This window comes from Typopeltis vanoorti, chromosome 4 (genome assembly GCF_054136105.1).
Source record: "Typopeltis vanoorti isolate ZY-2024b chromosome 4, IOZ_Tvanoo_1.0, whole genome shotgun sequence".
Taxonomy (NCBI): Eukaryota; Metazoa; Arthropoda; class Arachnida; order Uropygi; family Thelyphonidae; genus Typopeltis; species Typopeltis vanoorti.
This window is the reverse complement of record NC_143552.1, coordinates 75,606,687-75,629,816: the sequence shown is the minus strand read 5'-3', so window position 1 is coordinate 75,629,816 and position 23,130 is coordinate 75,606,687. Positions and strand designations below refer to the sequence as shown.

The 23,130-nt window shown below is 35.2% G+C and overlaps 1 protein-coding gene across 1 annotated transcript in view; it reads left to right on the top strand.

Moving 5' to 3' along the window:
• The window catches only part of LOC150107421 (transcription initiation factor TFIID subunit 1-like), a 688,572-nt gene that overhangs the window by 354,679 nt on the left and 310,763 nt on the right, over nucleotides 1–23,130 (top strand). Inside the window, exon 19 of the mRNA XM_090391849.1 lies at nucleotides 5,204–5,394. Within this exon, the coding sequence (XP_090247975.1) occupies nucleotides 5,204–5,394 (191 nt within the window). The remainder of the gene's footprint in view (nucleotides 1–5,203; nucleotides 5,395–23,130) is intronic.

The window sequence follows — 23,130 nt, the reverse complement described above, 5'->3', positions numbered from 1 at the left end:
TAATAATAATAAATCAACCCTCCTAAAAAAAAAAAAATCCAATAAATCCATTACCAGTCCATATATTTGGAGTATGTCTGAAAAGTTGGAAAATCTAAAAAAAAAAAAAAAAAAAAAAAAGCCAGCGAATACCTTCAGACTACATAAATAAGTGGCACCCATTATTTGCTTCCTTAAATACAACCAGATTTCTTGGTATATATTATACTTTTGGGGTATGTCTGTAGTGCAGCTATAAACTGTCCAGCATGCAGAACAGCTAATCTTCCGGATTTGAGTGTTTTATGCATCTGAATTTGATGAGGTTTAGATAGTGGTTTTAAGGGAGGGATTCCAGAAATAGTATCTCATATTTGTATTCACTGCAGAGAAGTAATATGGCTCCTTTTTTTCAGCATATATTGTGGATACTTAAGGCATGGTCTGGGTGCTGTGTAGCCATAATTTTGGTACCAGATATATGTTACCACCTAGTTGACTCAGTTGTTGCAAGCCAGGATCATAAACCTCATTATGTATAAGCTGAGCGATTAGGAGACAGATTCATCTCTTGATTATTGTAAAAGAGGATTACACTTTAGTTAAATAGTAGATGTTGATGTGTAACCATTTAGAATTCAGGAATGATGCAGTGACTACGTCAATTCAACAAACACAACAAAATATTAATATAAAATAGCTAATTTCCTGTCACATGAGAAACATTTACTCATAATAGTTACTGTGTCCTCTCTTCTAACATACAAACACAATATCTGCTTAAATATCCTTAATTTAATTGTTTAGGGTCAGCAATAATTTAGACAATTGTCTCTACAGAAGTTTTAGAATTTCTAAGAAGCATCTAAAGTCCTATGTAGTTCACAGAAGAACACAAAATGTATCAATTACCTTAACCAAACTACATTTCACAAAGAGGTCGGGGAGCAGGAATTTCTTAGCATGAGCAATAGCTGTATGTATACACGTCTACCATCTATTAGCATACTATTTTGTGAAGTGAGATTCATGATTCTTCACCAGCTTTATGACATTTGAGACTGGATTTCTCTTAACAGGACTACTTATTTCTTGGCTTTTTTTTTTGAAATTAGCAAATGACTGTTCTTCTTGATTCAAGGATGTCTGCTTGATGATTTGCTCTACAGTTTAACTTTTTTTTTTTTTTAGAGACTATTCTTCTATTGTGTCTATTCTTTTGTTTGACTTGTACTTTCCTTTTCTTTCTCCTTATTGCAATGGGTATTGGAATGGACTTCCAGGGAATAAATCTGAGGTTAGGCTTTTGGACAGTATTTTCTAGTAGACACCTTCTTGAGGAAGATCTTCAAAGAGTGGCCATGGGTATGTATACCATGTGAGAGAAATTACAGGTGAGAAGCTTGTTTCACAGGAATTGACTTTACTGGCATAAGTTTCTATTAGGAGCTCTTCTTGATAGAGATGCTGTTATAATCTTCGTTACTTAGGCTGCAATTTTCAGGCAAAGAAACCTTTTTTTTTTCCCATTGTAACTTCCCAGGCAGAAGGTTGAATTAATTACTCTTTTTACTGCTAACCCTGAGTTACCACTCATTAATCACTTACTGTGCAGATGCAGTAAGGTGCACTTTACTTCTAGTTAGTCAGTTGCCATACAGCGACTTCTAGTCAGTCCTCTTTTTCTTCTTCTCTTTGCCCTCTCTATCAATAATGCACCTGATAATACATGCTATTCACTGCAGGAGGATAGCTCCATCTACAACTATTAGAATTCAAGAAAAATAAATAAATTTAAATGGTTATTTATTCATGAAATAACAATGAAGAGTGTGGCTTAGGATCACTAGGAAAAAATGGCTAGAAAACCTAGCTGAAAATTCTGCAAGTATTAAATATTTTTTTCCACATGCATTTTTACATTATTGAATTTTATCATTAAGAATTTGAGGTTAGTAAATGAAGATTATTTATGTATTAGAGGAAGAGCAGTATGCTTAGTGATATAACACAGCCCTAAGGTTCATCTGCATTGGTTGAGAAGCTAAATAGAGAACACAAATGACCAAAGTGAGAACTGAATATATTATTACAGTATAAAAATTAGAAGGCACAACAAGATGGCAGTTCGCTTAGTATTACTTTTTGAGACATTATCATTGCTTTGGAATTACCTTTCCATGATATGTCAAGAGGCAGACAATAAGTAAGGAGAGCTGTAGATTTTGAATGGCAGGATCTATACTTATCATTGAATAAGTGATGGACAAAGTTTGTGATCCAGTTGATAAAAGTGATTGAGAACACATAAGAGGTTGTTACCAAATTAATGTGGAAGAGAATTTTCATGGCATTGAGAAAATCGCTATCACTGGAAATTCTATGGCAGGTGTAAGCAAGAGAGGGAAAAGTTTTTTTGTGGCTTGTAAGTAGAATGCATTGCCTGAAAGCTTGGTGAGTACAGAAATAGTAAATAAATTCAAGGTGTAGTTAGATAGCTTTATCTGTGATGCTAAGAACTTTTGACAAATCTTTGACTTCCCAGAGATCTGATGATTATTATAATAAAAATCACTGACATCAAATAAGATAGCTTCCATTGGTGTTGCATTAAAATGATTTTCCTTACTAAACACACCATAGTTGTTTGAGAAACCAGTTGAATTAAAAAAAAAAAAAAAGCGGAATATTGGTAGAGAAACTGAAATGAGTCCTTGACTCCCTGGAGGTCTCTTCATAATAATAATGGAAATCATTTTAATAATAACTATTAAATTTATATTAGGTGTCATATAAAGAGTTTTGCCCTCTTACTGTTTTCATAGTACATTAGTTTATTCTGTTTAGTACTTGTCTTTAATCATGCATCTGGTAGATGCATGATTAAAGATAATGACCATTCCTGGTAGCATCTAATTATCAGTTTTAACAATATAAAATATATTGCATATTCCACTAATTTTATTAAATTTTAATTATATTATCATCATCATCATCATCATCATCATCAAATTCCTGCCATGTACCCTCAAGGGGTGTACAGGATATGACAGTACTACATGAAAAAATTACATCATTACTAACTTCCTATCTACAATTTTCCTCCAAATCAGTCTGTTACTTGTCAAGACTCCAACATTATCAGATCTTATATTTCTATCGTCTAAGGCACTTTGTACCGTATCAATCCACCTATATCTTGGTCTTCCTCTGGGTCGTTTTCCTGCCAACCTGGCAGAGAACACTTGTTTTGCTAATCTTTCCTCTCCCATTCTATTTAAGTGACCATACCATCTGAGATTAGCTCTGCTAACGCATTCCTGGATGCTGACAATGTCAAGTTCTTTCCTAATATCCTCATTTTTAATATGATATTGCCATTGATGCCATCTGTTCACGCCTCTAATCTTTCTCAGGACTCTCATATCTGCGGTCTCTAGTCTTTGGTCAAGTGTTTTACTTCTGACCCAGCTCTCAGATCCATAAGTTAAAATTGGTTTGAACACAGTCTTGTATACAGCTAATTTAGTGTTCCGACTAATTTCTTTCTTATTCCATATGAATTTATTCAATTGACTTCCCACGATACCAGCTTTGCTGATTCTGTTGTCTATTTCTATATTTAGTTTACCATCTTCAGTAAAAATTGTGCCTAAGTAGCTGAAATGTTTTACTTGTTCCACAGGTTCTCCATTCACGACACAGTTGACATTTTCAATGATTCTGCCTATTTTCATTGTCTTTGTCTTTTTATTGCTGACCTTCATACCATATCTATTACAACAGCTATTCAATTTAGTCAGAGAATCTTGCAGACTTGTAGCGGATTTATTTAGAAGTATAACATCATCCGCATAAAGCAAAGAGCTGACACATTAACATCTCCAATTTTGATATCAGGTTTAATACCACATTCCTTCATAATGTGATCCATATAGATAATGAATAACAGAGGGGATAATGTACATCCTTGTCTCACACCAGATTTAACATTAAACCATCTTCCTGTACTTCCTTCAATTCTAACTGCTGACTCACAACTCAAATAAAGACTAAGTATTGCTTGATATAATGCCCCATTGACACCATATAACTGCAGCGTATTGAATAGCTTCTCTCTTGGCACCTTGTCATATGCCTTTTCCAAATCGACAAAACTTAAATACAGATCTTTGTTATATTCCCATGCTTTCTCGACTATTTGTCGTAAAGTGAAGATCTGATCCTGACAGCCTCTATTTGGCCTGAATCCAGCTTGTTCTTCACCAAGCTTTTCTTCCACAATTCTTCTCAACCGTTTCTCAAGTATACTTGCATAGATCTTGCCGGGAACACTCAGTAGGGAAATACCTCTGTAATTCTCACATTCAGTTTTATTTCCCTTTTTATATATGGGTACTATGAGAGCTCTACTCCAATCATCGGGAATTCGTCCCTCTGTCCAGGCTTTCTGAACTATGCAGTGCAGCCACTGTAAGACTCTTATACCACCATACTTCAGCATTTCTGGTCGAATATCATCTACTCCTGCTGCCTTTCCACATCTCAAGCCTTTGATGGCTTTTTCTACTTCAAGTATGGATATGTATTCCTGACTGCATGCCTGGTCAGTGTTTTTTATCACTGTGCTGTCATCACTGCTTGTTTCATTTAGCAGTTTTTCAAAGTAATTACTCCATACTTCAAGGATATCTTTTTCTCCTGTTTTCATTTCACCTTTATCATCTCTAATTCCTTTTACAGCACTCTTTCCTCCATTCCTAAGCTTCTTCAACAACCTCCAGAATATTTTGCCACCTTCTTGATATTTATTTTCTATATTCTTGCCAAAGTCCTCCCATGACTTTTGTTTAGCTAGTTTTACACACTGTTTAGCTTTCTTACATTTGTCTCTGTATTCTGTAAGAGTAAAAGCTGACTTATTAGATTGCTAATCGAGTATGGATACTTAGATGTTAATTATTATCTATGCTGAAATTTAATGCAGAAAACACATCTAGAGATAATTACTAACTAAAATTATTTAGTTAATAATTTACTATGCCAATATTTTGCCTTGGTCATCAAGGCATCTTCATGAGCGCAAAGAAATACAACTAAGCACATGCACACAGTCCTCTGTGTATGTGCTTAGTTGTATTTCTTTGTGCTCATGAAGATGCCTTGATGACCAAGACAGTGAAATTCTGTAAGTCTTGCAATTATTTATTTTATTTTTCTTTAGAAACCAGGTAAAGATGGTGGAGCTCCAGAATATAAATATGGTGAAACAGCTTATGCTCACACATCTCCATTTTTGGGCTCTTTGTCACCTGGTCAAAGTTTGCAGGCATTTGAAAATAACATGTTTCGCTCTCCCATATATGAACATTGCCTACTAGATTCTGATTTCCTTATTATTCGAACACGGCAGCAGTAAGTTTTTAGTTTATAATTTTATACCCCCCCCACATCCATATATATGTACTGATAGAATTTGAAAATTAATGAAGAAAACACTTTTATTTTCTTGTTATAGTGTCTATAGCATATTGCTGGAAGGTTCTGAATTCAAATCCTTGTGTTGGATGCTAGAGGAAGGTAAGAATTAAACAAGTTTGTGTATGTGCGTGTGTACACACACACACACAATAGATTCCGGCTAATCAGGGTGAGTTTGTTTGGTACAAATATTGAAGAACAGAAGCAAATCAAGTATATCACCCAAAGTTGCTTTGCTTATTTGGGCCACCTTGCCACTTTATCGGGATAGTGGCTATAGATGGTGCACATTTAGTTAGTTGCATAGAGAGTGTTGCTATCAGTGACTGTTAAGTAATGTAATGTTCAAGATACATCTTGAACTAATTTTATATAGCTGGTATTCGATTTGGTTTGAATATCTTTTAGTTTTGAGCATGAAGCAGCAGATGAATAGTTAAATTATTCCACCATTTCCCTACACACTGGTATTTACTTTGAATTAACAACTGTGCATTCATAGTCCATTATTGCTCATTGCAACACATGTGAATAAAACATGAAATGCTTACAATTTCAGCATCATTATACCTCTTAACAGTATTAGCCATTGTCTCGAACCATTACATGAATCCATGAAATACGTGTATCCCACGTTTGTAACATAGCAGAAAACTTTTCTTTAATCGTATCAGTTGTATGACTTCCAGAAATTTACACACACACACACACACAGTGGTATCTCGCTAATTCGAACTAATAAAAATGTGTGCTCGTTTGGAGTAGCAAAAAGTTCGGATTATCGAAATTTCCCCCAAGAGACAACAATAACTAGCGTTTAAGACAAAAATAATCAGATTATAATTGTACATCAGTTTAATCCTGTAAATAAATGAATTAACTGATAGAAAAAAGCTCATCATCAAATTCCTGCCATGTACCCTCAAGGGGTGTACAGGATATGATAGTACTACATGAAAAATTTACATCATTACTAACTTCCTATCTACAATTTTCCTCCAAATCAGTCTGTTACTTGTCAAGACTCCAACATTACCGATCTAATATCTCTATCATCTAAGGCACTTTGTACTGTATCAATCCACCTATATCTTGTTCTTCTTTTGGGTCGTTTTCCTGCCAACTTGGCAGAGAACATTTGTTTTGCTAATCTTTCCTCGCCCATTCTGTTTAAGTGACCATACCACCTGAGATTAGCTCTGCTAACGCATTCCTGGATGCTGACAATGTCATGTTCTTTCCTAATATTCTCGTTTTTAATATGATATTGCCATTGATGCCATCTGTTCACGTCCCTAATCTTTCTCAGGACTCTCATATCTGCTGTCTCTAGTCTTTGGTCAAGTGTTTTACTTCTGACCCAGCTCTCAGATCCATAAGTTAGAACTGGTTTGAACACTGTCTTGTATACAGCTAATTTAGTGTTCTGACTAATTTCTCTCTTATTTCATATGAATTTATTCAATCGACTTCCTACCATATACCAGCTTTGTTGATTCTGTTGTCTATTTCCATTGTTATGTTGTTTATTCTCTATTCGATTATGCTAACTTCCTTATTCTTTATAATCCTACTGGCTGCGCCATTTATGTTGTGTCGAATTCTTGTTTTTATTTATACTGGTTCTATTTTATTCAATCTTTTCTAACCTAAACCCTTTTCTATCTTAACCTTATCGGCTGCGCCATTTTATGTTAGTGACTTTCTCTTATCCTTTGTCTTTACTATCTTCTCGACTCCGTTATTTATGTTTTGCCCTTTTCTTATCTTGTTTGCCTTTTCTTTACTCAGTTAGTTGTTTACCTTTTTTCTACCCTTTCTTAGCTAATCCAGTATTCTATCTTTCTTAAATTCAAAACTCGTCTAACACTGTACCTTACTTATACATAATTATTCCTTATAATTTAAACTCTACAATTTAATATTCTCCCCTTCAGTGCTTTGCAGTCCTGTTGGCCTCTCTATGTCCTAAACAAACAATCTGAAGAAGTTCACCCTATAAGTATTAATACATTTATATTTATACTGCACCAGCTAATACCTGGATAGAAAGGATTCTTGTTCAGGGTGACCCTTTCAGAGAGTTAATGATCAAGCATAAATTTATCTCCCCCCCTCGCTTGTCCTTTTCTTTCTCACAGTCGCGGCTTGCTTACTGCATTAGTACTCATGGGTTTATCCCGCTTGGTTCGTTTGTTATTTTTATGAGCGGTAGTTTTGAATTCATATAATTTAGGCAGATCAGGCAAGTACATGAATGAAACAATTTAATTAGCTTTAAGGTGATACACTATAATACATTTCAAAACAGGATAATATGGTTGCACTCTACTCAAATCAAAAGCTCTAATTAACTTGTACTTATCACACAAACTAAATCTTAATAACCTTAAAAACAATCATAAAATACAATTCATAGATTATCATTAAGCCATTCTGATATACGTGACTATCAGTGGACATATCAGCACAATTACACTTTTAGTTTAACATAATTTCGTATCTATTCGGCCTCTTGGGCAAACAATTCTTAACTCTCTCTCTCTCGGACACGTATCTAGTTGTAGGCCACTCTTACAGTTCTTTAAGTTCAGTCCAATTTAAACGTTCACACAGGAAATTCACTCTCTTCTTACAACTGGAATTAGTATTTCAAAAGTCTACATTACCATTTCTGTCCTTGAATTCTTAACTTGTTCCCGCCTTGTCTAATCATCAAGGCCTTCAAATGTAATCGCTTTGGAGGATATCTTCCGTAGATCTGTGCGAGTAGAATCTCCGAGGGACACATGGGAGGTGGCACGGTAATGTCGCCTTGAATGGACGGCTCAATTTAGTCCCTCCGTTGTATGACATCACAGCTATCCTAGAACACGGACATAGCTTGGCCCAATACGAACGCCACGACGGACGAAAACTAAGTGCCTCCCGCGACTGGCCAGGGACTTCCCTCCTATGACGAGCAGGACCACTCCGAGAGATCAGGAATCCAGGAAGAAAAAAGATAAGAGAGCTCGCATCTTCATGCAAGGCCTTTTTGTTACATTTTCGCCTCTCGTTAAATCTCGATATTTGCGATACGTGCCAACTCGGTCACGTGTGTCCACGTCAATCTCATTAGCTCCCTCTATATTTTTTTTCGCACGTGTGTCTGCCTCCTATTCCTGGAAGAGGCTTAGGTTTCCCTTTCCAATACTTTCATAATGCAGGACAGTAAAAGTGACCTTTTGAACCCTGACTCACAGGCTTTACTATTTCAATGCAAGAGGCTGATTTTTACAAATGGATTTTGCCAGCTTACATGGATTTCTATTATCAGGCCCACACTTAATACAGATTATATTTAAACACTTTATACAATTTTATACAATTCCTTAAACCTTATCTTGACTTGTATTCACAAACAATTTATTTTTTCTATTGCCAACGTTTCATGTTCTCTGCCTGAGTAGAATTAATGTTGTGTCCTGAATATTTTAATATAAACCTTTTTAATGCTTATTCAGGAAACAACACCATATTTAATTTACCATCTTCACTAAAAATTGTGCCTAAGTAGCTGAAATGTTTTACTTGTTCTACAGGTTCTCCATTCACAACACAGTTGACATTTTCAATGATTCTGCCTATTTTAACTGTCTTTGTCTTTTTATTGCTGACCTTCATACCATATCTATTACAACAGCTATTCAATTTAGTCAGAGAATCTTGCAGACTTGTAGCTGATTTATTTAGAAGTATACATCGTCCGCATAAAGCAAAGAGCTGACATTAACATCTCCAATTTTGATATCATGTTTAATACCACTTTCCTTCATAATGTGATCCATATAGATAATGAATAACAGAGTGGATAATGTACATCCTTGTCTCACACCAGATTTAACATTAAACCACCTTCCTGTACTTCCTTCAATTCTAACTGCTGACTTACAACTCAAATAAAGACTAAGTATTGCTTGATATAATGCCCCATTGACACCATATAACTGTAACATATCGAATCGCTTCTCTCTTGGCACCATGTCATATGCCTTTTCCAAATCGACAAAACTTAAATACGGATCTTTGTTATATTCCTATGCTTTCTCGACTATTTGTCGTAAAGTGAAGATCTGATCCTGACGGCCTCTATTTGACCCGAATCCAGCTTGTTCTTCACCCTTTTTTTCCACAATTCTTCTCAACCGTTTCTCAAGTATACTTGCATATATCTTACCAGGAACACTCGATAGGGATATGCGTCTGTAATTCTCACATTCAGTTTTAATTCCCTTTTTATATATACCTCTGTAATTCTCACATTCAGTTTTATTTCCCTTTTAATATATAGGTACTATGAGAGCTCTACTCCAATCATTGGGAATGCGTCCCTCTGTTCAGGCATTCTGAACTATGCAGTGCAGCCACTGTATGACTTTTATACCACCATACTTCAGCATTTCTGGTCGAATATCATCTACTCCTGCTGCCTTTCCACATTTCAAGCCTTTGCTGGCTTCTTCTATTTCAAGTATGGATATGTATTCCTGACTTCATGTCTGGTCAGTGTTTTTTATCACTGTGCTGTCATCACTGCTTGTTACTGTAATGTAAAACTTAAAAAATAATACGGTACACAAGTTTATTTGTAAAAAATTTAGTTTGTATATGTTTGTATTGTTGAGAATTCTGGTTTAATAAAATTGCATAATTCAGTACATAACTTAATTTGCGTAAAAATATCACTTTCTTGTACACAACACAAAAAAATAACATAACACAAAGTTTTTTTATTTCATTGTAAAAAAAGTCACTGATTTTTTTGCTTCTTGGAAGCATAACGTTTTTCTAATGCTTCTTCTCAGAGTTGCATTAGCAACAAAATTTTGTGGAATGGCGTATCATTCTGCTTAACCCATTCTATACACATATTTAAACTTCAACTGGCTCTTCATGTTTTACTTTTTTTCTTCGTGTTCTTTATCATCATCTAATTCATTCTGAGTGGGTCATATTTATAATTTCAGCATCTGATTTGATTTTGAATTCACTTTCGGTTCTACCTGTGATCCATTCCGTGCTTCAGATTCGATGGCCTCCCAAGCAGCATCAACTGAGAATGCTACATCCCTCAAATTTATATTTTTTATTGATGTTGTAATGTCATAATTTTGGGAAATTACATTTAAAAACAGGTCTTTACGATATTTTAATTTCATGGATTGTATTATGCTCTGATTCATTGGTTGCAACAATGGAGTACAGTTTGGAGGCCAAAACATAGCCATAAAATTTCCGTCCTCACTAATCAATTCATTTGCCAGAGGATGTTCAGGACAGTTATCCAATAATAAAAGTGCTTTCTGTTCTAAATTCTGGGATTTGAAATAAGTTTTAACAGACAGTATGAAATCGTTGTGAAAGAAGTTTGAAAAATGGTCGACATTCATCTATCATTTACGTTGATTTTGGTACAAAACCGAAAGGCAGCAGTTCTTAAATGGTCTTGGTTTTTTTGATTTTCCAGTCATAAGTAACTTTAATTTATGTTTTCCTGAGGCGTTTGCGCAAGGCATGATCACGACACACTCTTTGGACATTTTTCGAACGGGTGCTGAGGCTTCATTTCTGTGAACTAGAGTTTTTCTCTGGGCACGACCTCGAACAAAGACCACTTTCAGCTGCATTATAAATTTGATCATCGGTTAAATTTCATTCAAGAATTTTTTCTAAAAAAGGTTTTTGGAATGGTTCTACGGCAGAAAAGTCACTAGACAGGTTTTTCCCCTGATATTGATAGATACCGAATACCGTGGCATGTTGTCTAAAGCAATCATTTCAGGTATGGCGTAATTCAAAGTTTTTATGCGTTTGTCATCTACATCTGATTTTTTTTAGATTTTTTTGTAACATCAAATAACCTTCGTTTTGGAGAATTTATTTTCAATTCTAACTGCCTATTGTTTTTGCATTCTGGCTTGATATTTGAGTTTCATAATTTTTTTTTTTTTTTAAAATGCATTGCTATTCTTGCAATGAACATGATTAATCATTAAACTTCTGGAGAGCTGAATCAAAAGAAGGCAGTTGGAAAAACAAAGAGATGCAGGGACTGAAGAATCCAAGAGATTACACAGAGAAGTCAGAAGAGCCATCAAGAAGGACAAAGAAAAGTTCTATACTAATAAATGTAAAGAGATAGAGTTCCAGATGAGGAGGCACAATTATAGAGGGATGTTTTATTTAGTTCGTGACTTAAAGCACAAGTTTATGCCTAAATTGAATGTCATCAAAGACAGGAATGGAGCATTACTAACAGAATAGTTGGATATCAAAAACAAATGGAAAGAATACTGTGAGGAACTGTACAGCAGAATGGATAAAGAAAATGTGGAGCCCTCTCACCAGGAAAATTTTGATTTGGAACCTCCTCCACTTAGGCATGAAAGAGTAGTTAAGCAGCTTAACAGCAATAAGACCTGAGGTGCAGATGAAATCCCAGCAGAGTTAATTATAGCCACAGGGGATGGAGGGATAAGAGTGTTTCATAGATTGATTACAAGGAGAAGACAGGATTATCGTCTGGAGACTGGAAGAAGTTGATTTTCATACCACTACACAAGAAAGGTTATGTGAAGGCGTGCAAGAACTATAGAATGCTTAGTTTAATAACTCATGCAAGCAAAATTTTATTGAAGATCATGCTAAATAGGATTGAGGCCAAAGTTGAGGCAGAGATGTCTGAGGAACAAGCAGGTTATAGGAAAGGTAAGGGCACCAGAGATCAGATCCTTTGCTTAGACAGATTATAGAAAAATATAAAGAATTCAGACTCCCTCTGGTAATGTTTCTTAGACTTCTCTAAAGCTTTTGACTGTTTTGAGCATGTGAAACTGTGGGAAGTAATGAAAAGAATGGATTTTCCTCAACACACTATCAGGTTGATATCCAACTTGTACATGGAGCAAGAAGCCACGTTAAGAACAGGTGTTGGATTGACTGACTGGCTTCATGTTGGTAAAGGAGTTAGGCAAGAATGTTTAGTATATATGTGGAGGACATAATGCGTGAAGCATTGGATGAGCTCAGGACAGGAATTACGATAGGAGGTAGATTGATCAGTAATCTGATGTACGCTGATGATACAGTACTCCTTTGTAATGACATGGAAGAACTAGGACTAATTCTTGACAAAGTTAACAAGATCAGTAATCTAATGAACACTGATGATACAGTACTCCTTTGTAATGACATGGAAGAACTAGGACTAATTCTTGACAAAGTTAGCAAGATCAGTAATAACAGAGAACTTCAACTCGATCCTAGCAAGACAAAGATTATAATTCTCAAAGGAAATACAGGGAAGCTCTTGAGAAACAAGTGTACCTTAATGGAGAAAGAATTGAGGAAGTCAGCAAGTTTGAGTACCTGGGATCCATTATTAATGTGAAGAATTGCTGTTCAGAAGACATCAGAAGAAGGTTAGGAATGGCTAAAACAACATTTAGTTAGAGACCTATCTAAAATCTGGAAGGATGGATCCATCTCCATGGGAACAAAGTTGAGGATTTTCGATGTGAGACTTGGAACCTAAAGAAGTCGGATAAGAAATGGATATCTGCTTTGAGATGTGGTGTTATAGAAGGCTGTTGAGGATATCATATACTGAAAGGTGTATACAAATGAATGGGTGTAAGAAAAGATCAATAGAACTTTAAGGCTCCTTAAGGATATTGACAGAAGAAAGTTAAAATATTTTGGACACACAGGAAGGATGGAAGGGGGACTTCTCAGAACAGTAATAGAAGGTAAAGTTCCTGGAAAAAGAGGAATGGGTAGACCTTCAATGAGATGGATGGTGTGTGTGTGTGGAGTGATTGATCTTCAGAGAGTTGAGGCTGCTAGAAAAGCAAATAACAGGACTACATGGTGAGGCCTGGTGTGGCACATCACCGAGCATTGGAGTGACCATACAACATCTGTAGATGCCCAGTGAACATATAGTATAGAGCTGAATACTGAAGTGCAAAACTGAATATTCAGCACGTACCTAATGTGTGTGTTCAATGCCCCCCGTCCCCAACATTATGGTATTTATAAAACTGAAACCAAAAAAAGCCATCAGGCTATTGAAATGAGGGCTTTTCTTTACAACTGAACTTAAGCACATTTCACATCTTATTAGTGGCTACAATTTCAAAAGGATCAACAAAATACTTAATACTTTCCCCAATCCTTATTAGTATGCATCTTATTAGTGGCTACAATTTCAACAAAATACTTAATACTTTCCCCAATCCTTGATATTTTCTTCATAAAGGTTATAGTTAATGCAATGATTGTTTTCAATCTACAAAATACAATTTTTGCACTTCCTTCATGCAATACTTGAAATCGACTGTTATCCTCTTTGCTCCTGGTGTGTGTTTATGGAGTTCATTGTTCATGCTGGTCTGTCTGTCGTGATTGGAAGATCAGCCACCATTCATTTGGAAAGGCATAAAAAATACATCTGGAATTGTGACTGTAGCACTCAGATCTAGTAGACCATGACTTAGATACTACACACAAAATCAAATGGATAAAATCATGAAGATAAGATTCTATAAAGATTTTTTATAGAATCTTCGGCTACTCTTAAAAACCAACCATAATTTAAATAATTATGGATGTGTTCCACTTCTCAATAAATGGTGAGACATTATTTCTTATTTAATACCATCTTTCAACATAGGCTTCTGACTGGTACCTATAGAGGGTACCCTTTCTAGTTAGGACTGCAGACCTTAGGTTACTAAGTTTGCTTTTGTGCGTGTGTCCAATTTATATTGTAATCTATGATGATATCTTCATGACTGAGATGAAATATTGGAAATATTAAACAGTTGTTTAATTCTTTCTTTGTGTTTTCACATCATTAAGCCTGAGTCCACCTAGCACTTAAGCCTAAATACACGAAATTCTAATCTTGTTGAAATATATAAGTGCTTTTTAATTGAAAGTGAATGGCAGTCTCTTTTGTAGGCATATGTGGGTACTGGCGACAACCCCCATTGTAGAAATTAGTTCGAGTCCCCTTGTTTTCAATAATTATTCCGTTAACGTTACTGTCCCACATATCAATGTATAAATATGATGGTTGAATATGCATACTATGTGTCACAGAATGTCACCTCACACATGAGAGGTTACCAACCTATAGCAAAGTGATTCCTGTATGGGGCAGAAATTCCTTTTATTTCTTGCCACATAATTAGTCTTCAAAATTATTTTGGACCTAAGAATGCTGAAATATTTCATTGCAAGATTATTTGGTTATCCTTCACTTTAGACTTGTTTTGACAATGTAAAAATCTCTCCTTACTAATGTCATCTGCAAGTGAAAATTAAGATTTTTAGATAATTATGTATAATTAATTATCATAAAAGTTGATAAAGGATGACCATGATGGACTTTTCCTTTAATTTGGAATATAGAACATTTTTGAAGAAGTTTGTATAATTAGTAGAATTTTTCTTTTGAGGCAAGTAATTTCTTAAACTGTAAAAGTGATAGCCAACAAACTTGATATAGTAATTATTAATTGTAGAGAAACTTGAAGAATTTGGTAGTTTTTAATTCGCATTGGTTCTTCTAGAGGGGGAATTTTTTTTCTTGTTATTTCTAAATGTTTTTCAGCAGTGATAATATCTTACTTAAGGTCAGGTGCATAATTTGCACTGCCCTAAAGGGCATTAAACCTTTCTTTTAATGTTGCATGGTGATCAGCATTCATTTTAGAAATTATGGACTTTACATTTTTTTTCACTAGAGGTCATGCCAGTAGAATAACTGGTGATCAAATCATTGTTTCTTTAGCTTACTGTGTGAAATGTAACTCAACTTGTCCTTGTATATTTGTATATGTTCCAGATGATGACTTTAATATGAAGGTCGAAACTTTGGGAAATTAAAAGAGTTACTTAAACATGGTTGTAAAGGACATTAAACCTTCTCATTTTTTCATTTTGTCAAAAGTGATGAATGATAGAAATTATGGTCAGGCCATCTTAATGTGGAAAAACACAGGATGGGGAGGATCTTGTTAAGAGCTCTTTATACATATTCTATGCTAATAGTTGTTAAAGATATAGAGAAGGAATAGAGTAAGTGAAAGAATAGCAAGGGAAGGAATAGGTTGTTTTATTAGAGCAATTAGCATATCCACTCTCCAATCAACAGGATGCAAGTTCAAATCCTGCTTGGACATGGGTGTTTGTGATAGTCTTCAGATGGGATTTGAATTTCATTGTTCAATGTGAGACCACCACCACCCTGCTTTATGGAGGCCTGAAGCAGCTTGAAAAATTCCATGTTTAGTCTCTAGAGTAAGGTTTTTGGATATGTAAAATATATTTTAAAAAATGCAGAAAAATATATAAAATTATGTTAAAAAATTAGGAAAAAAATCCTTAGTCCACCCATGGTACAAGTGTACTATCAGATTATAAAAATATTTGGTGCATGGGACCCACATTAAAAAAAAAAAAAAGTTTGCTGTAGTAAATTTCCTTTAGCAGTATACGAGACTTTGGTACTGAGTTATAGTGAGCAAGTTGTGTATAATGTTGCTTGAAGTAAAAAAAAAGCCATGTATTGTGAGTCAAGTGTTATTTGCAATTAGTGAATAGGAAAACTAATTGCAGAAGACAGATCACAAGATGGTAATTGTGTAATAGGGTTTCTGTTTCCAGCTGCCACATTTCAGTTTTTTGATAGCTATTTTTTTTTACTTCAAGTATCGATAGGTAGTCCTGATGAGTGTTTTCTATTACCATATTGTCACTGCTTGTTTTTAGCAAGCTTTTCATCATCATATTCCTTTTATAGGACTTTTTCCTCCATTTCTAAGATTTTCCAGTAGCCTACAGAATATTTTGTAACCATCCTGATATTCATTTTCTGTCTTCTTACCAAAGTCTTCCTGTAACTGTGTTTGGGTGAAACTGTTGTGAGAAGGGAACTGACTGGGTCTGAAAGAGGCATTGTGAATTTTGATAGGATGCCATGTTGCAGGCATACATGTTTGGCAAATTTTTGACAAATTGGGTCATCTAGTGCCAACAGTCAGTGATACCATACTGAGATTTAAGTGCTACCTGCAGTGGACAACACTTATGTTTAGCAAGTTCTATACAAAGAGCACAAGCTGACTTACTTGTAAGGAACTTTTAATATGCTTTCTTCTTTTCTTTGGCTGCATCTTTAATTTCCTGAGTCCACTATGGAGTTCTGATTTTCTGTTCTTGCAGGCAACCTCAACATGTCTCTGATTGAATCAATCAATTTTCTTCAAGGTCTCCATGGTTTGGTTCCTATTTTCAAACTTCAGTTTTTTTTTTTTTTGAATAATATTTGTGTATTCCATTTATTCACCTCTGAAAGTTGCTTAGCTTTAATTCATTTTAAAACTTTATAATTAGAAGAAACACACGTATAAACGACAGTGAAAATTATTTAATTGTAAATATTTCATCCTAAGTATCTTAGGACATCATCAGTACAGTATTTTTAGAATCTCATGAAAACGTGCATAACGTGCTAAAAAAAAAAAAAAAAAAAAAAAAAAAAAGTTAATTATTTAACACAGTTTTGTATGATAATTTCCCATACTTTAGGAATAGTAAGAACGTCTTTGCGGTTTAGGTTTGGTCTGTGTAGTAGGGCTTCAGAACTTTCTTTGTATAAACGTTCATGTTTAAATAAAGATCTATGTAAAAGTTTAGCCTTTTCCCAATGGATCCTATGGTTTGGATTTTCAATTCCGTGTTGAGAGAGGCCAGATTTCTGCGGTTTAAGAAGACGAATGTGATCTTGATGTTCCGAGATGCGTTTCTGAACAGACCTACCTGTCTGTCCAAAGTAAGATAATTTGCATGAGCATGGAATCTCATAAACACCAGGTAACATCAAGGGTGAGAATTTGTCCCTAGGAGAAGGTAATAAGTTGTAAATTTGGTTGATAGGTTTGTAAGTAGTGGCAAAATTGTATTTCTTCATAATTTTAGAAAGACGTTCTGAGACGCCTTTAACGTTAGGTATGGGAATCCTATGCACTTCTTCCTGTCTGGTTTGATGTATGCAGAAGTGACTAATGATTTTTTGAGTTGTTTTGGGATTATATTCATTTAGGATGGCTGTATTTTTGATAACTTCTAATTCCTGGTTTAAAGATTCTTCAGAGGAGCAGAATTTGTGTGCTCTGGAAACTAGTGATTTAATAATGCCAGATTTCTGAGATGGATGATGAGCAGAAGAATTGTGAATGTAGCGACCTGAGAATGTAGGCTTGCGAAAGACGGAACTGGCGATGGAACCGTCTTTCATCGCCACTTCCCTGTGGAGATACCCTGTGGAGATTCTTTTTCTAACGTAAAGTTGATGTGATGATGAAGAAGGTTAATTTTATCTAGAAACAGTTGTAATTCAGATTCAGGATGATTCCATACTGCAAATACGTCATCGACATATGTTAGCCAAATTTTTGGTTTGGGTTCAGAAGTGAATATTTTTTCCTCAAGGTGTTCTAGAAACAAATTTGCTAGGTTTGGTGATAAAAGAGATCCCATTGCTGTTCCTTCCTCTTGCTTGTAAATGTGACCTTTCCAGGTGAAGTAACCTGATGCAATAACAAACTTGAACAATTCAACTATATCAGACGGAAATTTTTGAGTTAGTAATTCTATTGTTTCTTTATGTGGAATGTTAGTGAAGAGGGAGACAATGTCAAAGCTGATTAACACGTCAGTTTTTGATAGTTGAATGCCTTTGATTTTTTTGTGTGAAACTCAGTAGAATTTTTGATTGAAGAGACTGAGTGGCCTATGTGAGGGTGGAGAAGGTTAGATAAGAATCTTGATAACTTGTATGTTGGACAGCCGATACAGTCTACGACAGGTCTAAGTGGAACATTAGTTTTGTGTATCTTATGTAAGCCATAAATTCTAGGAGGTCTTGCATGGTATGTCTTAAGTTTTTTGATTGTTTCTTCATCTAAGGAGGAAGTTTCATTAAGTAGCTTATTTAATTTTCTGAGTTGACAATTCGTAGGATCAAAATCCAAAACTTAAGACATACCATGCAAGACCTCCTAGAATTTATGGCTTACCTAAGCTACACAAAACTAATGTTCCACTTAGACCTGTCGTAGACTGTATCGGCTGTCCAATGTACAAGTTATCAAGATTCTTATCTAACCTTCTCCGCCCTCACATAGGCCACTCAGTCTCTTCAATCAAAAATTCTACTGAGTTTCACACAAAAATTAAAGACATTCAACTATCAAAAACTAACTTGTTAATCAGCTTCGACATTGTCTCCCTCTTCACTAACATTCCCCATAAAGAAACAATAGAATTACTAACTCAAAAATTTCCGTCTGATATAGTTGAATTGTTCAAGTATGTTATTGCATCAGGTTACTTCACCTGGAAAGGTCAAATTTACAAGCAAGAGGAAGGAACAGCAATGGGATCTCCTTTATCATCAAACCTAGCAAATTTGTTTCTAGAACACCTTGAGGAAAAAATATTCACTTTTGAACCCAAACCAGAAATTTGGTTAAGATATGTCGATGACGTATTTGCAGTATGGAATCATCCCGAACCTGAATTACAACTGTTTCTAGATAAAATTAACCTTCTTCATCATCGCATCAACTTTACTTTAGAAAAAGAATCTCCACAGGGTATCTCTTTTTTGGATTTACACATCAAAAGAAAAGAAGACTGTTTCATCGCCACTTCCGTGTTTCGCAAGCCTACATTCTCAGGTCGCTACATTCACAATTCTTCTGCTCATCATCCATCTCAGAAATCTGGCATTATTAAATCACTAGTTTCCAGAGCACACAAATTTTGCTCCTCTGAAGAATCTTTAAACCAGGAATTAGAAGTTATCAAAAATACAGCCATCCTAAATGGATATTATCCCAAAACAACTCAAAAAATCATCAGTCACTTCTGCATACATCAAACCAGACAGGAAGAAGTGCATAGGATTTCCATACCTAACATTAAAGGCGTCTCAGAACGTCTTTCTAAAATTATGAAGAAATACAATTTTGCCACTACTTACAAACCTATCAACCAAATTTACAACTTATTACCTTCTCCTAGGGACAAATTCTCACCCTTGATGTTACCTGGTGTTTATGAGATTCCATGCTCATGCAAATTATCTTACTTTGGACAGACAGGTAGGTCTGTTCAGAAACGCATCTCGGAACATCAAGATCACATTCGTCTTCTTAAACCGCAGAAATCTGGCCTCTCTCAACACGGAATTGAAAATCCAAACCATAGGATCCATTGGGAAAAGGCTAAACTTTTACATAGATCTTTATTTAAACATGAACGTTTATACAAAGAAAGTTCTGAAGCCCTACTACACAGACCAAACCTAAACCGCAACGACATTCTTACTATTCCTAAAGTATGGGAAATTATCATACAAAATTGTGTTAAATAATTAATGTTTTTTTTTTTTTTTTTTTTTCTGTACTACTTTAACACGTTATGCACGTTTTCATGAGATTCTATTGTAATCATGCGCCCTAACTGTATGTTATTCCTAATTTTGTTTAAATACTGTACTGATGATGTCCTAAGATACTTAGGATGAAATATTTACAATTAAATAATTTTCACTGTGGTTTATACGTGTGTTTCTTCTAATTATGAACGCACCACAGGTTTCGTTATTTAAAAAAAAAAAAAAAAATTGAAAACTTTCTTACACACTTTTTTTTTTCAATAAGAAAGTTAATTTTATCCTTCTCAAAACTCAGTGGTAATCACTTTCAAATCATCTGCTACTCTAATGTCTGGAACTAGTGGGAAAACATTGCTTATCAACAATAACATAGTCAGGTGAGACTTTATTTTTCATATCTTTTCTCCATATGAATTGGTGTACAATTTCATTGAAAAAATGGTGTTTAATAATTAATCCAATCTTGAAAAGAAATCCAGTAATTTCTTTGCATTATTATTAGCTTTGCTCTTTTCTCCAAATTTCCCCTTTCTGTATGTCTGGTAATCATTTCCTGCTCTGCTGTTCAGATCTCCAACAAGAACCAACTTTTCCTTTTTTTGATATTCCTTGAAAAATTCCTCCACTTCTTCCTTAGTAGGATCATAGGCATAAATTAGTATAATTGTCCAGTTCCCTCCTCTGATATTTGATATGATCTTGACGTTGCCTGACATCATCAAATTCCTGACATGTTCCTTCAACGGATGTACAGGATATGATAATGCTACATGAAAAATTTACATCATTACTAACTTCATATCTACAATTTTCCTCCAAATGAGTCTGTTATTTGTCAAGACTCCAACATTATCAGATCTCATATTTCTATCGTCTAAGGCACTTTGTACCGTATCACTCCACCTATATCTTGGTCTTCCTCTGGGTTGTTTTCCTGCCAACCTGGTAGAGAACACTTGTTGTGCTAATCTTTCCTCGCCAATTCTGTTCAAGTGACCATACCACCTGAGATTAGCTCTGCTAACGCATTCCTGGATGCTGACAATGTCAAGTCCTTTCCTGATATCCTTGTTTTTAATATGATATTGCCATTGATGCCATCTGTTCAGAAATCTAATCTTTCTCAGGACTCTCATATCTGTGGTCTCTAGTCTTTGGTCAAGTGTTTTACTTCTGACCCAGCTCTCAGATCCGTAAGTTAAAACTGGTTTGAACACTCTTTCTCTCTTATTCCATATGAATTTATTCAATTGACTTCCTACCATACCAGTTTCGTTGATTCTGTTGTCTATTTCCATATTTAATTTACCATCTTCACTAAAAATCGTGCCTAAGTAGCTGAAATGTTTTACTTCTTCCACAGGTATATATAGTACCGATCTTTAACTATGGTGATGTTGAGTTAGGGTGTGCTTTCAGATTTGTTCTAGTAACTGACTTTTCGCTGTTTGCCCTGGTTCCCTGGCGAAAACAACGGGGGGGGGGGGGCTTGTTTAACCTGGTGTGGTTAAACAAGGTTTAATGTTTAATGATGTACAACATGACATGAAATTTTGTCATGTTGTACATCATTTTCTATTTTGGTTTAAGCCAGTGGGAATACAATTTGGTCGGCTAAATCCCAAATTGCCAGCCCAGCCTCGTTCGTTCAGTATCCAGGTAGGTACCCAGCAGAGTGCACCACGAGAAGGCGAGGATTGGACATTAGGTCAGAAGCCCTGGTCGGTTCTCGGCATTCTTTTAAAGGCTGTGTGGAGGTCTCCTCTCAGTTATACAGCTTTGAACCTTAGCACCCCTGACATTATTGCCTGAATATATAATATCTTGTATTTGTTTTTTGGAAATATCTCATCTGTTTTCATTTCTTTGTTTCAGTCACACTTATGTGAATCTGATACTTATCCAGTTCTTCTGCTAGTTCCATTTCTTTTCCATCGATGCTTCGTATGTTGATGGTGATGATCTTAAACTCAGCTGATGTTGAGTTGGGATTTGTTCAGTAGTAGACTTTTGCTTTTTGCCATGATTCTGTGATGAAATCATTGGAGGCCTTGTTTAACTAGGCAGTGTCCCATCTGGTATTAATTTCTGTCATGTTGTACCATCATTTTGTATTATATTTTAATCTTTTTCTTTATTTTTATTTTTAAAAGAAAAGAAAAAATCATCTGTTGTTGTGTTTGAATAATCACAAATGTGCTTTGTGTTAATCATGACAAGAGAAAGCTGTATGCAGTATGTTGTTGTTCTTAGTTATTTGGATGAAATCTTCAAACGTTCAGCTGATTGTCCATCAAAAGCAGATCTTGCACCTTTAGCATGTTCATTCTAAACAACATATCCCATGTGTTGTGCTGACCACATGAACTCTCTCTTCCACATCATGCAGGCATATCTTTACAAAGATTATATGTCATTAATAGATATTATATGTTGCAACTTTTTTGTTATAATTCATCATCATCATCATCAAATTCCTGCCATGTACCCTCAAGGGGTGTACAGGATATGACAGTACTACATGAAAAAATTACATCATTACTAACTTCCTATCTACAATTTTCCTCCAAATCAGTCAGTTACTTGTCAAGACTCCAACTTTATCAGATCTTATATTTCTATCGTCTAAGGCACTTTGTACCGTATCAATCCACCTATATCTTGGTCTTCCTCTGGGTCGTTTTCCTGCCAACCTGGCAGAGAACACTTGTTTTGCTAATCTTTCCTCTCCCATTCTATTTAAGTGACCATACCATCTGAGATTAGCTCTGCTAACGCATTCCTGGATGCTGACAATGTCAAGTTCTTTCCTAATATCCTCATTTTTAATATGATATTGCCATTCATGCCATCTGTTCACGCCTCTAATCTTTCTCAGGACTCTCTTATCTGTGGTCTCTAGTCTTTGGTCAAGTGTTTTACTTCTGACCCAGCTCTCAGATCCATAAGTTAAAATTGGTTTGAACACAGTCTTGTATACAGCTAATTTAGTGTTCCGACTAATTTCTTTCTTATTCCATATGAATTTATTCAATTGACTTCCCACCATACCAGCTTTGCTGATTCTGTTGTCTATTTCTATATTTAGTTTACCATCTTCAGTAAAAATTGTGCCTAAGTAGCTGAAATGTTTTACTTGTTCCACAGGTTCTCCA